Source organism: Pristiophorus japonicus, chromosome 7, assembly GCF_044704955.1.
Source record: "Pristiophorus japonicus isolate sPriJap1 chromosome 7, sPriJap1.hap1, whole genome shotgun sequence".
In the NCBI taxonomy this organism is placed as follows: domain Eukaryota; kingdom Metazoa; phylum Chordata; class Chondrichthyes; family Pristiophoridae; genus Pristiophorus; species Pristiophorus japonicus.
In genome coordinates, this window is record NC_091983.1 from 16444189 (window position 1) to 16461056 (window position 16868).

Consider the following 16868-nt stretch of genomic DNA (forward strand, 5'->3'; position numbering starts at 1 on the left):
AAGATTTTTTTAACTTCCCTTTCTGTGGATCGTGAAGGAGCACCTCGTCCATGTATTGGAGATTGTGATGCTCCCTGAGCCCAGTGAGAATTCTTGGTCTCCATTCACCCACTAGTAGAAACAATCTTATGCTATTTAACCAAAATAAGGTCCCCAGGTTTTGCTCACCCCTTTACTGGCTGCTCCTCTCTCAGCACCACTCCCCCTCACTAGTGATGCTGCTGCCCGCACAGTCTCCCAAACCTCCATCCCAATCTCCTAAACCTGGGACTCAGAGTGCCTTGACCCTCCCCACCCACCCCGATCTTAATGTACCCCAGTCACATTCTGATCTTAATGTCCGGATGGAACTGTATCCGCATGTCTGACCCCACTGCTCTAGAACTGCGTACATTTAGTCGTCATCATTTCACGGTGTGGTCATATCCTGATACTTCACACATTATAAGTGCCTGCAATTGAACAATCATGTACCAGCCCCTGCTCTGTACCATAACATTTGTATCTTCTGTAGGTTTTCTTGCTCCATTACTCTTGGTTTTCATTTGTTGTAGGTCTGCACCATCTGCCCCTCCTCCATGGCCTTATTCAGTCCCCCTACAGACTTGTTCCAATGTCCAAGGAACCGTAAGCCCTTCTTGCTAGACTACCTTTCTAGCCATTCAGCAACAGGTCTAAAATGCTTCTTCCTACTTAGTCAGCATGTGGCACAAGAAATCTAAGATTACTATGCACAAAGTCTTGCACTTTATTGTCATTGGCTCCTACGTGAAAAATGACTGCTGGATGGTTTCCCTCCTTTTTGAGCCCTGTCCATCCATTCCGTTCCATCCTTTACTGTGGCACCTGGATGGCAACATACCATTCAGGATTCCCAGTCACAGCTGCAAAACTGCAACATCTATTCCCCCATTTACAGAACCCCTACAACTACGACTCACCAATTCTCATGGATGAGGTCTCATTTCCTCCATGGATAACCACTTACGCTACAGTGCTGTGGCGTTGCTCTTGGTTACCCTCCTCTGTGCTGCACCCCTGCCTTCATTATAGAATTGCATACCATTAGACAATTCCTTGTGCCGATTCCTCCTTCTCTCTTGCAGGTCGTGGTCACCCACTTCCCTTCTGCTCCTTCACTAATTCTCTATCTGTGGGGTGATCATCTTCTGAAACGAGTCTTACAGAAACTTTTCCTCCCCAAATATGTTGGTAGGTAGCCACAAGTCCTCAAGTTCAGCATTCTTCTCCTTGAGCAACACAACTTTGCTCAATACAACATGCATATCTCCTGAAAATTTTGTAGATGCAGGAAATCCCACATAGCTCTTGATCTCATTACTACTTCTATGGTACTCTAGACTTAATTAAAACTAATTCTCATTTACCTGCCTGGTAATGCAGATTCAGGCCTCATATTCTTGTTCTTCCTTCCTCCTGGTTATTCAGGATTGGTAAAAGCCAAAGTTAGCTCCAGTTTTTAAATTTGAGACCCATTTTTAAGCCATCCGCTTCCATCTAAATTATACAAAAAATGGATTGAGATTTACATGATCAGTAAGGCACCTACTCCCACTCTTTTCCAGTTATCACTTAAATGTATTCTGGGTTCATGCCAAACCTGAATGGGAAGCCTGAATGGAGACCAACTCGAATTACTCAAATTCTTAGAGCACTATAACATGGTGCAGGCTGACACGAATGATCACATTATCATTCTACTGAATTTGCAATACTTACCTTCATTAATATACTGTGTTTTTAGTTTCCAACTTTCTGCTGTACATTTGACAGATTTTATTTCATCTGTCAGAGTTCTTCTTCAGCTCCCAATAAATAAGCCTGATGGGATGGGGAAGGCAAGGAAGGAAATAACCTTGTGTGAAAGTATTTTAAGTTTTATCAACATTGAGTGATTAGTGGGACCCCAGTGGCCAGATCTTGTAAAGGCAGTACCAAATTAACAGAATCATACAGCACAGAAGGAATCCATTCAGCCCATCGTGTCTGTGCTGGCTCTTTGAAAGAGCTATCCAATTAGTCCCACTCCTCTGCTCTTTTCTTGCAAATTTCTCACTTTCAAGTGTATATTCAATTCTCTTTTGAAATTTACTATTGAATCTGCTTCCACCACCAGATCAGGCAGTGCGTTCCAGAAAAAGTTTTTTCTGATGTCACCTCTGGTTCTTTTGCCAATCACCTTAAATGTGTGCCCTCTGGTTAGAAACATAGAAAATAGGTGCAGGAGCAGGCCATTCAGCCCTTCTAGCCTGCACCGCCATTCAATGAGTTCATGGCTGAACATGAAACTTCAGTACCCCCTTCCTGCTTTCACGCCATACCCCTTGATCCCCTGAGTAGTAAGGACTTCATCTAACTCCCTTTTGAATATATTTAGTGAATTGGCCTCAACTACTTTCTGTGGTAGAGAATTCCACAGGTTCACCACTCTCTGGGTGAAGAAGTTTCTCCTTATCTCGGTCCTAAATGGCTTACCCCTTATCCTTAGACTGTGACCCCTGGTTCTGGACTTCCCCAACATTGGGAACATTCTTCCAGCATCCAACCTGTCCAAACCCGTCAGAATTTTAAACGTTGCTATGAGGTCCCCTCTCACTCTTCTGAACTCCAGTGAATACAAGCCCAGTTGATCCAGTCTTTCTTGATAGGTCAGTCCCACCATCCCGGGAATCAGTCTGGTGAATCTTCGCTGCACTCCCTCAATAGCAAGAATGTCCTTCCTCAAGTTAGGAGACCAAAACTGTACACAATACTCCAGGTGTGGCCTCACTAAGGCCCTGTAGCAACACCTCCCTGCCCCTGTACTCAAATCCCCTCGCTATGAAGGCCAACATGCCATTTGCTTTCTTAACCGCCTGCTGTACCTGCATGCCAACCTTCAATGACTAATGTACCATGACACCCAGGTCTCGTTGCACCTTCCCTTTTCCTAATCTGTCACCATTCAGATAATAGTCAGTCTCTCTGTTTTTACCACCAAAGTGGATAATCTCACATTTATCCACATTATACTTCATCTGCCACGCATTTGCCCACTCACCTAACCTATCCAAGTCACTCTGCAGCCTCAAAGCATCCTCCTCGCAGCTCACACTGCCACCCAACTTAGTGTCATCCGCAAATTTGGAGATACTACATTTAATCCCCTCGTCTAAATCATTAATGTACAATGTAAACAGCTGGGGCCCCAGCACAGAACCCTGCGGTACCCCACTAGTCACTGCCTGCCATTCCGAAAAGTACCCATTTACTCCTACTCTTTGCTTCCTGTCTGACAACCAGTTCTCAATCCACGTCAGCACACTACTCCCAATCCCATGTGCTTTAACTTTGCACATTAATCTCCTGTGTGGGACCTTGTCCAAAGCCTTCTGAAAGTCCAAATATACCACATCAACTGGTACTCCTTTGTCCACTTTATTGGAAACATCCTCAAAAAATTCCAGAAGATTTGTCAAGCATGATCTCCCTTTCACAAATCCATGCTGACTTGGACCTACCATGTCACCATTTTCCAAATGCGCTGCTATGACATCCTTAATAATTGATTCCATCATTTTACCCACTACTGAGGTCAGGCTGACCGGTCTATAATTCCCTGCTTTCTCTCTCCCTCCTTTTTTTTTAAAAAAGTGGGGTTACATTGGCTACCCTCCACTCGATAGGAACTGATCCAGAGTCAATGGAATGTTGGAAAATGACTGTCAATGCATCTGCTATTTCCAAGGCCACCTCCTTAAGTACTCTGGGATGCAGTCCATCAGGCCCTGGGGATTTATCGGCCTTCAATCCCATCAATTTCCCCAACACAATTTCCCGACTAATAAAGATTTCCCTCAGTTCCTCTTCCTTACGAGACCCTCTGACCCCTTTTATATCGGAAGGTTGTTTGTGTCCTCCTTAGTGAATACTGAACCAAAGTACTTGTTCAATTGGTCTGCCATTTCTTTGTTCCCCGTTATGACTTCCCCTGATTCTGACTGCAGGGGACCTACGTTTGTCTTTACTAACCTTTTTCGCTTTACATATCTATAGAAACTTTTGCAATCCGCCTTAATGTTCCCTGCAAGCTTCTTCTCGTACTCCATTTTCCCTGCCCTAATCAAACCCTTTGTCCTCCTCTGCTGAATTCTAAATTTCTCCCAGTCCCCAGGTTCGCTGCTATTTCTGGCCAATTTGTATGCCATTTCCCTTGATAGCCACGGTTGAGCCACCTTCCCTTTTTTATTTTTACGCCAGACAGGAATGTACAATTGTTGTAGTTCATCCATGCGGTCTCTAAATGTCTGCCATTGCCCATCCACAGTCAACCCCTTAAGTATCATTAGCCAATCTATCTTAGCCAATTCATGCCTCATACCTTCAAAGTTACCCTTCTTTAAGTTCTGGACCATGGTCTCTCAATTAACTGTTTCATTCTCCATCCTAATGCAGAATTCCACCATATTATGGTCACTCTTCCCCAAGGGGCCTCGCACAATGAGATTGCTAATTAATCCTCTCTCATTACACAACACCCAGTCTAAGATGGCCTCCCCCCTAGTTGGTTCCTCGACATATTGGTCTAGAAAACCATCCCTTATGCACTCCAGGAAATCCTCCTCCACCGTATTGCTTCCAGTTTGGCTAGCCCAATCTATGTGCATATTAAAGTCACCCATTATAACTGCTGCACCTTTATTGCATGCACTCCTAATTTCCTGTTTGATGCCCTCCCCAACATCACTACTACTGTTTGGAGGTCTGTACACAACTCCCACTAACGATTTTTGCCCTTTAGTGTTCTGCAGCTCTACCCATATAGATTCCACATCATCCAAGCTAATGTCTTTCCTAACTATTGCATTAATCTCCTCTTTAACCAGCAATGCTACCCCACCTCCTTTTCCTTTTATTCTATCCTTCCTGAATGTTGAATACCCCTGGATGTTGAGTTCCCAGCCCTGATCATCCAGGAGCCACGTCTCCGTAATCCCAATCACATCATATTTGTTAACATCTATTTGCACAGTTAATTCATCCACCTTATTGCGGATACTTCTTGCATTAAGACACAAAGCCTTCAGGCTTGCTTTTTTAACACCCTTTGTCCTTTTAGAATTTTGCTGTACAGTGGCCCTTTTTGTTCTTTGCCTTGGGTTTCTCTGCCCTCCACTTTTCCTCATCTCCTTTCTGTCTTTTGCTTTTGCCTCATTTTTGTCTCCCTCTGTTAGCGATCCTTCAGCCATTGGAAACAGTTTATCTTTATGTATTCTATCTAAACCCTTCATGATTTTAAACACCTCTATCAAATCTCCACTTAGCTTTCTCTGCTCTCAGAACAACTCCAACTTTTCCAGTCTATCCACGTAACTGTAATCTCTCATCCCAGGATGACAGGACTGACGTAAGAAAGTCTAGATCGACTAGGCTGATAGTCAATGGAATTTAGAAGAATGAGAAGGAATCTCGTAGAAACATATAAAATTCTGATGAGGTTGGACAGGTTAGATGCAGGAAGAATGTTCCCGATGTTGGGGGAAGTCCAGAACCAGGGGTCACAGTCTAAGGATAAGGGGTAAGCCATTTAGGACCGAGATGAGGAAAAACTTTTTTTACTCAAAGTTGTGAACCTGTGGAATTCCCTACCACAGAAAGTTGTTGAGGCCAGTTCGTTAGATATATTCAAAAGGGAGTTAGATGTGGCCCTTACGGCTAAAGGGATTAAGGGGTATGGCAAGAAAGCAGGAATGGAGTACTGAAGTGCATGAGCAGCCATGATCATATTGAATGGTGGTGCAGACTCGAAGGGCTGAATGGCCTACTCCTGCACCTATTTTCTATGTTTTTATGTTCCTATTCTAGTAAATTTCTTCTGTATCCTCTCCAAAGCCTTCACATCCTTCCTATAGTGTGGTGCCCAGAATTGGGTACAATACTCCAGCTAGAGTAATTGGGGAGAGGTTTAGAGGAAATGAGGGGAAAGTTCTTCACCCAGAGGGTAGTGGGGGTCAGGAACTCACTGCCTGAAAGGGTGGTAGAGGCAGAAACCCTCACCACATTTAAAAAGTACTTGGATGTGCACGTGAAGTGCCATAACCTACAGGACTACGAACCAAGAGCTGGAAAGTGAGATTAGGCTGGATAGTTCTTGGTCAGCTGGCGGGGACACGCTGGGCCAAAATGGGCTCCTTCCATGCTCTAAATTTCTAGATTCTATGATTCTTAGGCTAGTGTTTTATATAGGCTTAGCATAATTTCCTGGCTTTTGTACTCTATGCCTCTATTTAGGTAGGCAGGTAGGAAAAAAAATACCAGTCACGAGCTAGCAAATAGGAATAGCTATCAACTACAATTGAACACGCCCACAAAAAATCAAATTTAAATAATTTTCAAAACTACCAATCAAGAACCAGCAACTACCAGACACAAAAAAAGCACAAAAATAGATCAATTTTTTCTGACATGTTTCCAGCTGCTATTGTGTTTCCTTACCGAATTCAGCAAATACAGCTGAAAAAAAAGTAACTTGAAAAAAAATTACATAATTCTAAAAAACTGCTAAACATAGGGGCTTAAAGGATTAAATTATGAGGGCAGGTTGCATAAACTTGGCTCGTCTTCCTTGAGTTTAGAAGGCTGAGGGTTGAACTAAACGAGGCATTTAAAATGATAAAAGAATTCAATGGAGTAGATACAGAAAAACTATCTCCTCTGGTGAGGGAATCCAGAATAAGGGAGCACAATCTTATTTAGAACTTTCAGGAATGAAATCAGGAAAATGGTGTTGAGATACTGATTAGCCACAATCTATCTAAATGGTGCAAGAGGCTCGAGGAGCTCAACGGCCTCCTCCTGTTCCCATGCTCTATGAAATCAGTTTCCCTTGCACAAGGCTACCCTTCCCTCAGAGTCTCGGAGTACATCTCAGCTTCAGCCCTCGAGTGGGAAATTTCATCTCGGTCTTGCATTCTGGAAATTCCAGCCTATTGTCAAAATGTGTGCGTGTTTGAGAGCGAGTGAGAGATGCATAATGGGGATTGAGGTTTATGATCTGATATCAGAGAGCATCACCATGTGACAACTAGGCATATAATTTAAAAATAGCCGAGGTGCTGGTGGTGGAAATAAAATGTTCTTCCAGTGTGGTACAGTTTAATTTGAATGAGTTCTTTGTGTTTCACTGAGGGGGACATTGCCCATGTAAACAGTGGTGGGGTATGATGATAAAACTTTGATGTGGAGCTCTGAAATTTTGCTGTATTTGGTGTTTTTCTGCCTGTTCTGAGATAAGGAGTGGCGTGTGCTGTAATATTTTAAATGCATGCATCATGGCCTGTGGATTCATATTCCAGATATTTGGCATATACGAGGTAAAGTTCAGAGAAAGTGCAACCATGTCTACAGAAACTGACCTTTAGAGTGCACAAACAGTGGAGAATGAGCTGAAATAGTAAGTGTGAAACTGTTGCTGATATTGGCTAATTTGTCATAGAAACTAGAGTTTGGACACTGCCATGGTGCATTTATCTCCTGAGCCTTCGGGGAACTCAAGACCATTTCTAATTGCTTTCATCCTAGGTTTAGTTCATCAGTCTGTTCTATGTGAGCTGATCTCAGCTAGCATAGCTGTTAGACACCTCACGTGAACCCCAGCATCCCTGCTCTTGGGCAGAAGAAGAAAGAGAGAAAAATCAAACCAGGTTCCCATTCCTGATCGGCATCCAGTGACCCCCGTTGGAAATTCAGGACAAATTTGGTTCAGTTCCATAGACTCCATTGTAAAACAGACTATCAGCACACTTTGTCTAGGCTTACACATGCAAAATGGCCACTTGACCGAGGTACTGGAGGTGTCGCTGGCACCTGTGAACGCTACCCAAAGAAGAATCTACACCTTCAGGAGAGTAGGGAGAAAAGTATGGGATAGGGCCAAGAAAAGAAACAGGATTGTCTTGTTTATCTACAGATGCTCATCAATATACACAGATTCATACAGCATAGAAAACGGCCATTCAGCCATTCGTGTCTGCTCATTGAAGAGCTATCCAATTAGTCCCACTCCTCTGCTATTTCCCCATTGCCCTGGAAATTTCTCCTTTCCAATTATCTATCAAATTCCCAATGGATTCTGCTTCCATCACCCACCCTTTCAGGCAGTGCATTCCAGATCATCATAACTCATTGCGCAAAAAACCCCACCTCATCTCCTCCTGGCTTTTTTGCCAATTATCTTAAATCGGTGTCCTCTGGTTACCGACCCTCGTCCCAGTGGAAACTTTTGATCTACTCCATCAAAACCATTTATAATTTTGAATGTATCCATTAAATCTCCCTTGCAAAAATTAGTATGCCTTGTCTTATAAATCAACTGTCCTATGAATGCACCCAAACGTCCGATTTGCTCCAGCTATTGCTTCAAGGCATCATTGCTCATGAACCTTTAACGATCTATGCACTAGAACACCCAGTTCTCTCTCTCTTTCTCCACCTTCTTTCATGCTTTTCCCTGAAAGGAGTGTGTGTTGAGCATTTGCCCTGCCCACATGCCTAATACTTCACTTTTCCAAATGAAATATAACTTGCCAGTCATGAGCACAATCCCCAACACATCAAGATCCATCTGAAGTAGTACAGCATTGACTGCAGTCCTAACACAGTCACAGATTTTATTATCTGCAAATGTGCAGATCGTGCCCCCAAGACCTACATGTAGGTCATTATTAAAAATAGTAAAGAGCAACTATTCCAACACCGAACCCTGACGGACATCACTGGTGACAGATCTCCAAACAGATCCAAATCTATCTATAACTACTTTCTGCCTACGCCTTTCCAGCCAGTTCTCAATCCAACTCAATATATAACCACTAATACCAGAGGTGTCAATCTTGTCGAGAAGCCTCTTGTGCAGTACCTTATCAAAAGCATTTTAGAAGACTAAGTAGATAATGTCCACTGGGCTTCACTCATCCACCAACTTGGTGACTTCTTCAAAAAGTACAATCATATTTGTAAAACATGACCTTTTTATGAAGCCACATTGGGTGTCCCCAATATGTCCTTCTCTATCCAAGTAATCATATATTGCATCCCTAATAATTCCCTCAAGCATCTTTCCTATTACTGATGTCAAACTAATGGGCCTATCGTTACCCAATCACGTCTGCCAACTTTTTCTAAAGATGGGGACTATATTAGCCTCGTTCCAGTCTATGGGAATCATCCCAGGATCGGGTTTAAAAAATATGGGCAAGGAGCTCGCATAGCACCTGTCCCATCTCCCCGAGGACCTTCGGGTGGATATTATCCGGCCCAGCTACCTATTTTCAGGTTTTTAATTCTATCTAAAAGAGTATGCTCATCTATGTTATTGTTAGAATGTAATAATGATAATAAAACTAACAGTTTTACTAACAGTCAAGCATCATCTTCACGATGAAGACTGATGCAAAGTACTCATTTAATATTTCCAGTGTACCCAGTGAGTCCTTCGTAACCTGTCCTTGAACAACCTTCAATGGCCCAAATAGAGTCCTCGAATTCACAAAACTGAAAAAGCTTTTCTCATTACTTCCACAAATATCTATGATCCTCTTATCCATTATATTTTTAACTGATCTAATATCAGCCTTTGTTTTATTTAGCTATTGCTTGTACTTAACTCTGTTTAGTTGAATATTGGATGCTTCTATTTTGCAGAAACATTTTTGTTTATATCTCATTTTTCTTTGTACAAGACCAGTCAGCAACCATGGCTTTTTCTTACCACACTCCCTTCTTTTGACTTTGGATACATCTTTGTCTTGTAGGATACAAATGGACATTTTTAAGAACATTGGTCTCATTAACCACCCAGTAGGGTTAGCCAATTAACCAATTCCAAATCGTCTGCCAGTTTAGCGAAGTATTCTCTTCTGAAATCTGGTACGAGTTGTTTGCCCTCGAAGGTGTGCATAAAAGATGGCATGGCGCTATTTAAAGGAGAGCAGCAGGGGAGTTTTCCTGGTATCCTGGCCAATAATTATCCCACATCCAGCACCACTAAAAAAAGATTCTTATTTGTTTGTGGGAGTATGCTTTGCCCAAATTAGCTGCCATGTTTCCCTACATTACAACAGCGTCTATACTTTGGGATGTCCCACGGTCATACAAGGTATATAAATGCAATATCTTTCTTTATCAAGAGTCAACTAGAGTTAGAACTGGAGTCAGATATATGCCACACCAGATAGGGTTGGCGTGTTGCAAGTTTTTTTTTCACAACAATCCGGAAGCCCAGAAATTAACAGATATATTGAATGGTGGGATCTGGGACCACTATGTTGCTAATACAGTACCATAACCAGCAGGTTACTATACCCTTTGAACTGTTGTCATATCCTAATACTATATTGGAGATCCCAGCTTTCATTTCATTAGAAAGTAAGTGGACTGAAATTTCAATCAGCACATGCAACACTACAGTAGGGGTTTCAGGGTATGGGCCACAGTACACTGGGAATAATTTGACAATTTATACATGGCAAAGAGAAAAAAATATTTTGGAAGAGCTCTATCGCATGGAACCATGTTGCAATGTTGACCATTAAACCATGCAACAAATACAGGAGTCAGCTACTGTTAACTGACCATGGCACTATTTTAAGTTTACAAGCAAGTACTATGTAGTGTCCAAGCATTCAATGAATGTAATAGCACAAAGTTTTAACAACTTTACACAGTAGACATACATTTGTGCTCATCATAATTTCCTTGAAAACAAAACAACCCAAATTTAGCTGTGAATCAAGCATGAATGAGAATTGTTATCTAATTTACCTTCATATTTAGAAATACATAGAAGCTACAATATAAACAAGGCATTTTGCCCAACCATTCCATCGCAATGTTTGATCTCCAAGCGAGCAAACTGTCCCAATCACATTTACCGACCTTGTTCCCTTTATCAACCTTTTCCTTCATCCACCTATCTAATCTTCAGTGTTAACATAGTTTCTGCTTCAACCACAAACCCTGGAAGTTAATTCCACAGTCTCACACCTCCCTACGTAAATAAGTTTCTCCTGTTCTCGGTTCTAAATCTTTTATATGTAATCTTGTATCTAAGGCCCCCTCGTTCAAGACCTCTCAACAACTGAAAAGAGTCTGTTTCTATCTACCCTATCATCATTTAAAACACTTCCATTATATCACCTAGTAATCTGCATTGTTCAGTTTAAAAGATTGGCTATAGTAACTACAGGTACAACATCTCGAATGTGGCTGTCCGAAGACCGGACAATTTTGAGACGGCCAAGATGGCGACATTGGGTGGTGAGGGACAAGGAAACCGGTAAAAAAAAACGGTAAAAAATGCAGCACCGGGGCGGCGGCGGGAATTGGAGGATCGACGGGTGGTGCCAACAGCAAAAACAACATGTCTGAAATCCATCAAAATCCAAAAACCGGCACAGTCTCAGTCCCGAGGTCGCCGGATTTCAGACGTTGTACCTGTGCCTCTAATGCAAAGATCTACGTAGTCACTTCCTTCTCCACCTGCAACTTTTGTTTCTGAGTACTGGTGACCCGAGAGAAGCACCATCTCAGCAACCAATATTTCCCCTTCTATTAAGTCAAAATTCCAAAAGCCCGATCTTGGAATTCTCATTTTCCCGCCACTGCGCGCGCACATTCACAGCATGTCAGTAAATGGAAGTCTGTGCTGGATAAAGTTTGCATTTACAAAACGGCACATCTACTAAAATATGAATTAGAAAAGAACAGGTTTGCATGTTTTTCCCACAATGTGCAGATTAAGGAGAAGAGTCATGTATTTTTGTGTCGTGTTAAATATTTAAAAGACATTTGCAAAAGCTTCAAGTATAATTATGATAAGGAAAACTCTTGTTCTATCTCTTTGTAACAAATTTATGATGTGCCTCAAGATATTCTCAGTGACGGCAGTACTAGACACTCGTGCAGTCTGCGCATCTTACATTTGGGGTGAACCCGAATTGCTCAGTATCTAACTATACAACAACATAACCCAGAGGACCCCCATCTGATCTAAACTGGATATTGCCTTTCACAATGCCCTTGTGCTCTTCTCCAATCTTTTCGAAGACAGGCTGAAACATAGGCCTCTATTTTTAATGGGGAGGGGAGGGAAAAGGGGGTAGGTGGAACAGGCAGGAAGGGTGCAGGAGAACCCAGTAGAAGGTGACGAACTCGACAAAGGCGGAGACGTGGAGTCACTGTCGAACTTAACGAAAGGGCCTCATCTGATTAAATCTCTGCAGAGTCCCGCAAGACAAGGCCAGATTGCCTAGCCACATACTTACCACCCTTTCAGTATAAAAAATTCCTCCTGAATTTCCTATTTTCTTTTGTCCTTAATTTGTAAATGTAACCCCTTATGCTTAAATACTGCACATGACAGAAAACGTTAGTTGGATCCCATTTGTCCAAACCTTTCATAAAACACCCATCATATCCACTATCTGTCTTCTCTTTTCAAGAGAAAAGCCCCAAGGTAGTTAACCTTTCTTCATACATAGATCATTGCCTTAAGTTCTAGGTTCAATCTTCTAGCCCTTCTTGGTACTCTTTCTAATAATTGAATATCTTCTGAAATGCGGAGATCACGACATCACTTGGTACTCAAAATATGATCCCATCGGGGCCAAATACAATTTTAAAATGATGTCTCTGGATGTATATGTTATACCCTTTACAATGCATTTCCAACAGTGTTTACTTTAACATTTTGGGAACAACCCTGTCCACTAAAACTTCAAAAACTCATCCTGCTGCATCCCCTCAAGTACATAATTCACATCAACCTTCCCACTGCCAAATCTCAACCTTACATTTCACTGTATTAAATTGCATCTGTCATTTTTCCATCCACTAATTGAGCTCGTCAAGATCCTTTTGAATTTGTGTTCATTGATCATCATCATTTGCCACTGCTCCCAATTGGATATTGTCTCTAAGTTTGGACTCAATAGTTTCTTCAAAATCATTTATGAAAATGCATAAATAACAGTGGCTCCATCTCTGAACCTTGTGGCATCCAGGCAGATACTTCCTACCCATGCAAGACTACACATTGTTGACTACCAACCAATCAGTTGTCAATCCATTTTAATACATTCCCAACAACCCATGGGCTGGACTTTATGGAGTAGCATATTATGTGGGACAGTGTCAAATACCTTCCTGAAATAAAGGTAGGTAGCATCCATCATCTCTTCCCCATCTACTAGCACCGTCACCTACTCAAAGAAATCCAATAAATTAGTCAAACACGATGTCCAACTCCTAAAAGCCAGCCGACTGTCTCAGATTAGCTCATGCCCCCAAAGACTCCCTTATATTATCCCTCATAATAATTCAAAACACTGCCCCAGCAGTAAAGCTAAAAGTTTAAAATTTGGTGGTTCATCTCTCGCCCCATGTTTGAAGATTGGAGTCAAATTTGCCACATTCTGCTGGCCTGGAGCGGTTATTCCACTTGGTCAAGCTCCCCTTTTTCCATGCAACGTTGCTGGTGTTCAGATGACATGAAGTCCAGAGTATTCCACCATGTTGCACCATTTTATCAGATAACCAATGAGTATTAAGTAAAATACCCAACAATCAAAAAACACTTGCACACTCAACTTTTCATCTTGCCATTTTACTAACAAATGTACAAAGGTTAAAATAGGCATGTACGTGAAAATATGAGTAGAGATCACACGTCCAACATTTCTAGTACTCGTTTTTATTTACCAATCAAAAATGTAACTAGCCACGCCTGGATTCCTAATTAGCCACAAGTGGCAACATGGTATAAAAAGGGTTTCTAAATGAACTAAAGAATGAGTATCAGTTGCTAATGTTCCTTCAGATCTTATGAAATCATGTCTTTGCAGGGACTTTAAAAGATACAAAAATGCACTGTACATGTAAATATTCTTTTCTCGTGTGCTTTTTCAAAGCAGGATGCAAGTCCACTTTCATTTCTCAATAGTTATGCCAGACCTCATCACAAACAAACACTACCAAGTGATGCCAAATAAAATAGGTTACTAGCGCCATAGTATATGGCATGTGCAATTATTATGTCGCAGAAATTTCAGGAAATTATGGTGAGTGACTTATGCAATTACATGCGCTATGTCACAATTTGCTGCATCTTCTGCATTGCTCGAGAGACTCCCTCCAAAATCTTCAACTAAATATCATAGCTCCGCCCTCATTAAATCCTGGCAAGATTGAATGCTGAATTAACAATTACTGTGATTGCCACAGCCACTTAGACCAGTACAGAATGCCACTAAAGGGTTTAGAATCAGTAAATTATTCAATCACACAACATGTTTTGACCCAGTAAAGAAAATTCTCTGGATCTAATGTTGAAGGAGAGTTATACTCAAATGCAGGTATTTTGGAACAATCCGATTACTTTACTTGAAGACGGATTGTACTGATTTATTTTTAAAATGCAAGTCTAGTAACGGGAGATGCAAGGTCTTCCTGGTTTTGATTAGTGTGGGCAATCTCTTTACATACTAGTCAATTTTATCAGGAAAGGAAATATAAACAATTTTACCAAAGGGACTGGAGTTTTTAACCATGTGTTCAGGACTCAACCAGAGAGGAATTACTGCTGGATCTAGAAATGGAAAATGAACCAGAGCAGATAAGAGGAGTAAGCGTAGGGAATAACAACATAATGCCCCTAAATTCACGGTCGGTATGAGGGGGTACTCTCACAGTACGCAGTCATACCGCCCGTTGAAAGTCAAAACAGCACATAGGCTTCGCCGTATGTTTCACCTTCTCATTCAAATCAACATGCTGGGGGGAAAGTTGGGCTAATTGCCCATCGACTGCAAATTAATTATCCTAGAAATTTTTAATGTCTTGTGCAAACACGCGCGGGAAGCCTGCTGCACAGCCATAAGAGCGGGGGCTGGAAAAGAGAAGAAAATTGTATTACAAACCAGTTCCAAACATTGCTGCTGTCACACAAAAAGCAAATTTGTTTCCAGTAGATTAGGTTATTCATACTGAAAGAAAGAGATTGTGTCCATTATCCCAGCTGTGTTTTGCTCTTAGAAATAGTGGTAATCTTGATTATTGGGTAGAAAATAGCTTGAGAAAATTGAATGGGACTAATATTACCACTGCGTTTTATTAATAGACAATTGGTTTATGAGATTAGCCATGGCCGGGAGAGTCAAAATTCCCCCCTTTTGGAAGTCTGATGGAATTGGATTGTGCCACTTTACCCGACCAGCAGTTGAAGGGTGTCCATTCAGGGAAAAGAGTTGCTCCCAGAAAAAGCTCCAAGTGCATTTATGGCAGAAATAGTCCGTGTAGATACTTATTTCTGTTCAGCGACAGAAGTTGTGGCAAAAAGAAAATTACGGACAACAGGTGACCTTCAGAATCCAAGAATGATAGAAACAACATAAGTGGATTGATTGGCTGTAGTAAACAATGTTCCACACATACTGTAACTGTGTGTTCTAAACATGCATTTTGTGAAACAAAGAAATACATTTAAGGCGGCGGCATACGGTGAACATTGAAAAGCAAACAATTTAAAACAAACTGAAAGAGTAAAAATAAAGAATTGAACACTCACTACTATTCATTCCTGTAGCTTTTTAAAATGAGTGTGGGCAAATCGGTAATCTCCGATTTCCTGATTGGCTAAGAGTCAGGAAGTGAAAGGATCTCAGGTTCGCATACCCACGACAGTGTGCTCCTGGGATCCATGGGGCACAACGCTGCGCACAGCCCTACAGCGTTTGAAAGCAAAACCTCAAAGAGGGCCAATAAGATTTAAAATAATGATTGAAAAAGACATAACCAAAAAGTAATAGATTGAAAAACAAAGTAAATTTTGAGGGGATGAGGATGGAATTAGGGATGGTAAACTGGAAAAAAATGTTGACAAAGATAAAGCAGCAGTGGGAAAAAATTAACAAGGGGATCAATCGAGCCAGGAGAAATATATTACGCTAAAAAACAAGAACAAATCAGCCAATAATGGATGAATACAGAGATACGGGTCAAATTGAAATTGAAGAAAAAGGCATACTCCAAGTGCATAGGCAATAAAGGAGAGGATGACAAAAGGGAATATGAAGGTTAGGAAAGAAGTCAAAAACCAGTGGGAAAACTAAGAGGAATTAAGAAACTAAATTATCAAGGAATTAAAAAAAAAATAGCAAGTATTCTACAGACATAAATAGCAAAGGAAAAATTAGGATAGGGACAGGTACACTAAGGAATGCACAAGGTAAACTTACAGGTAATGACAGTGAAGTGGCATAAATATTGAATAGTTACTTTGCCTCAGTATTTACCAGGGAGACCAACAAGGTGGACACGACATTAGAAAAGATCAAAAAAGATAAACTTATGAAAAAAGGGGAGGAGATAATTGATTATCTAATCAAACTTACGAGAGTAGAAAATCCCTGGTTAGCATCTACACATATTAAAAAAGTTAGATAAGAGGCAGCAAAGGCACTATAGGATATTACATATATATAAAAATACATTAGCAAAGGGTACAGTGCCAAAGGACTGGTGGACAGCTAATGTTAATTTTATATTTAAAAAAAGGGAGATAGAACAAGTTCAGGGAACCATAGACCAGTTAGCTTAATGTCTGGGGTAGGAAAAGTAATGGAATCTTTACTCAAACGTGCAATAGGAAAACATTTTGAAACCAAAAGTACAATTAAGAGTAGTCAGCACAGATTTCAAAAGGGAAGGTCTTGATTGACCAACTTTATTGAATACTTTGTAGTAACAGGAAGAGTAGACAATGGTAATGTAATATATTTGGATTTTTAAAAAGACCTTCAATAATGCATAGT

At 41.1% G+C, this 16868-nt stretch overlaps 1 protein-coding gene across 10 annotated transcripts in view; it reads right to left on the reverse strand.

Annotated features, from left to right (window-relative positions):
• fam135a (family with sequence similarity 135 member A) overlaps nt 1-16868 on the reverse strand; it is a 253544-nt gene that overhangs the window by 218065 nt on the left and 18611 nt on the right. Inside the window, exon 1 of one of the 10 annotated variants that reach the window (XM_070884849.1) lies at nt 1389-1518. The exons of the other annotated variants lie outside the window; for them this stretch is intronic. Coding sequence (XP_070740950.1) covers nt 1389-1417 — 29 coding nt within the window. The 5' untranslated portion in view covers nt 1418-1518. Of the gene's footprint in view, nt 1-1388; nt 1519-16868 lie in introns of those variants that run through there. 10 annotated transcript variants of the gene reach the window in all.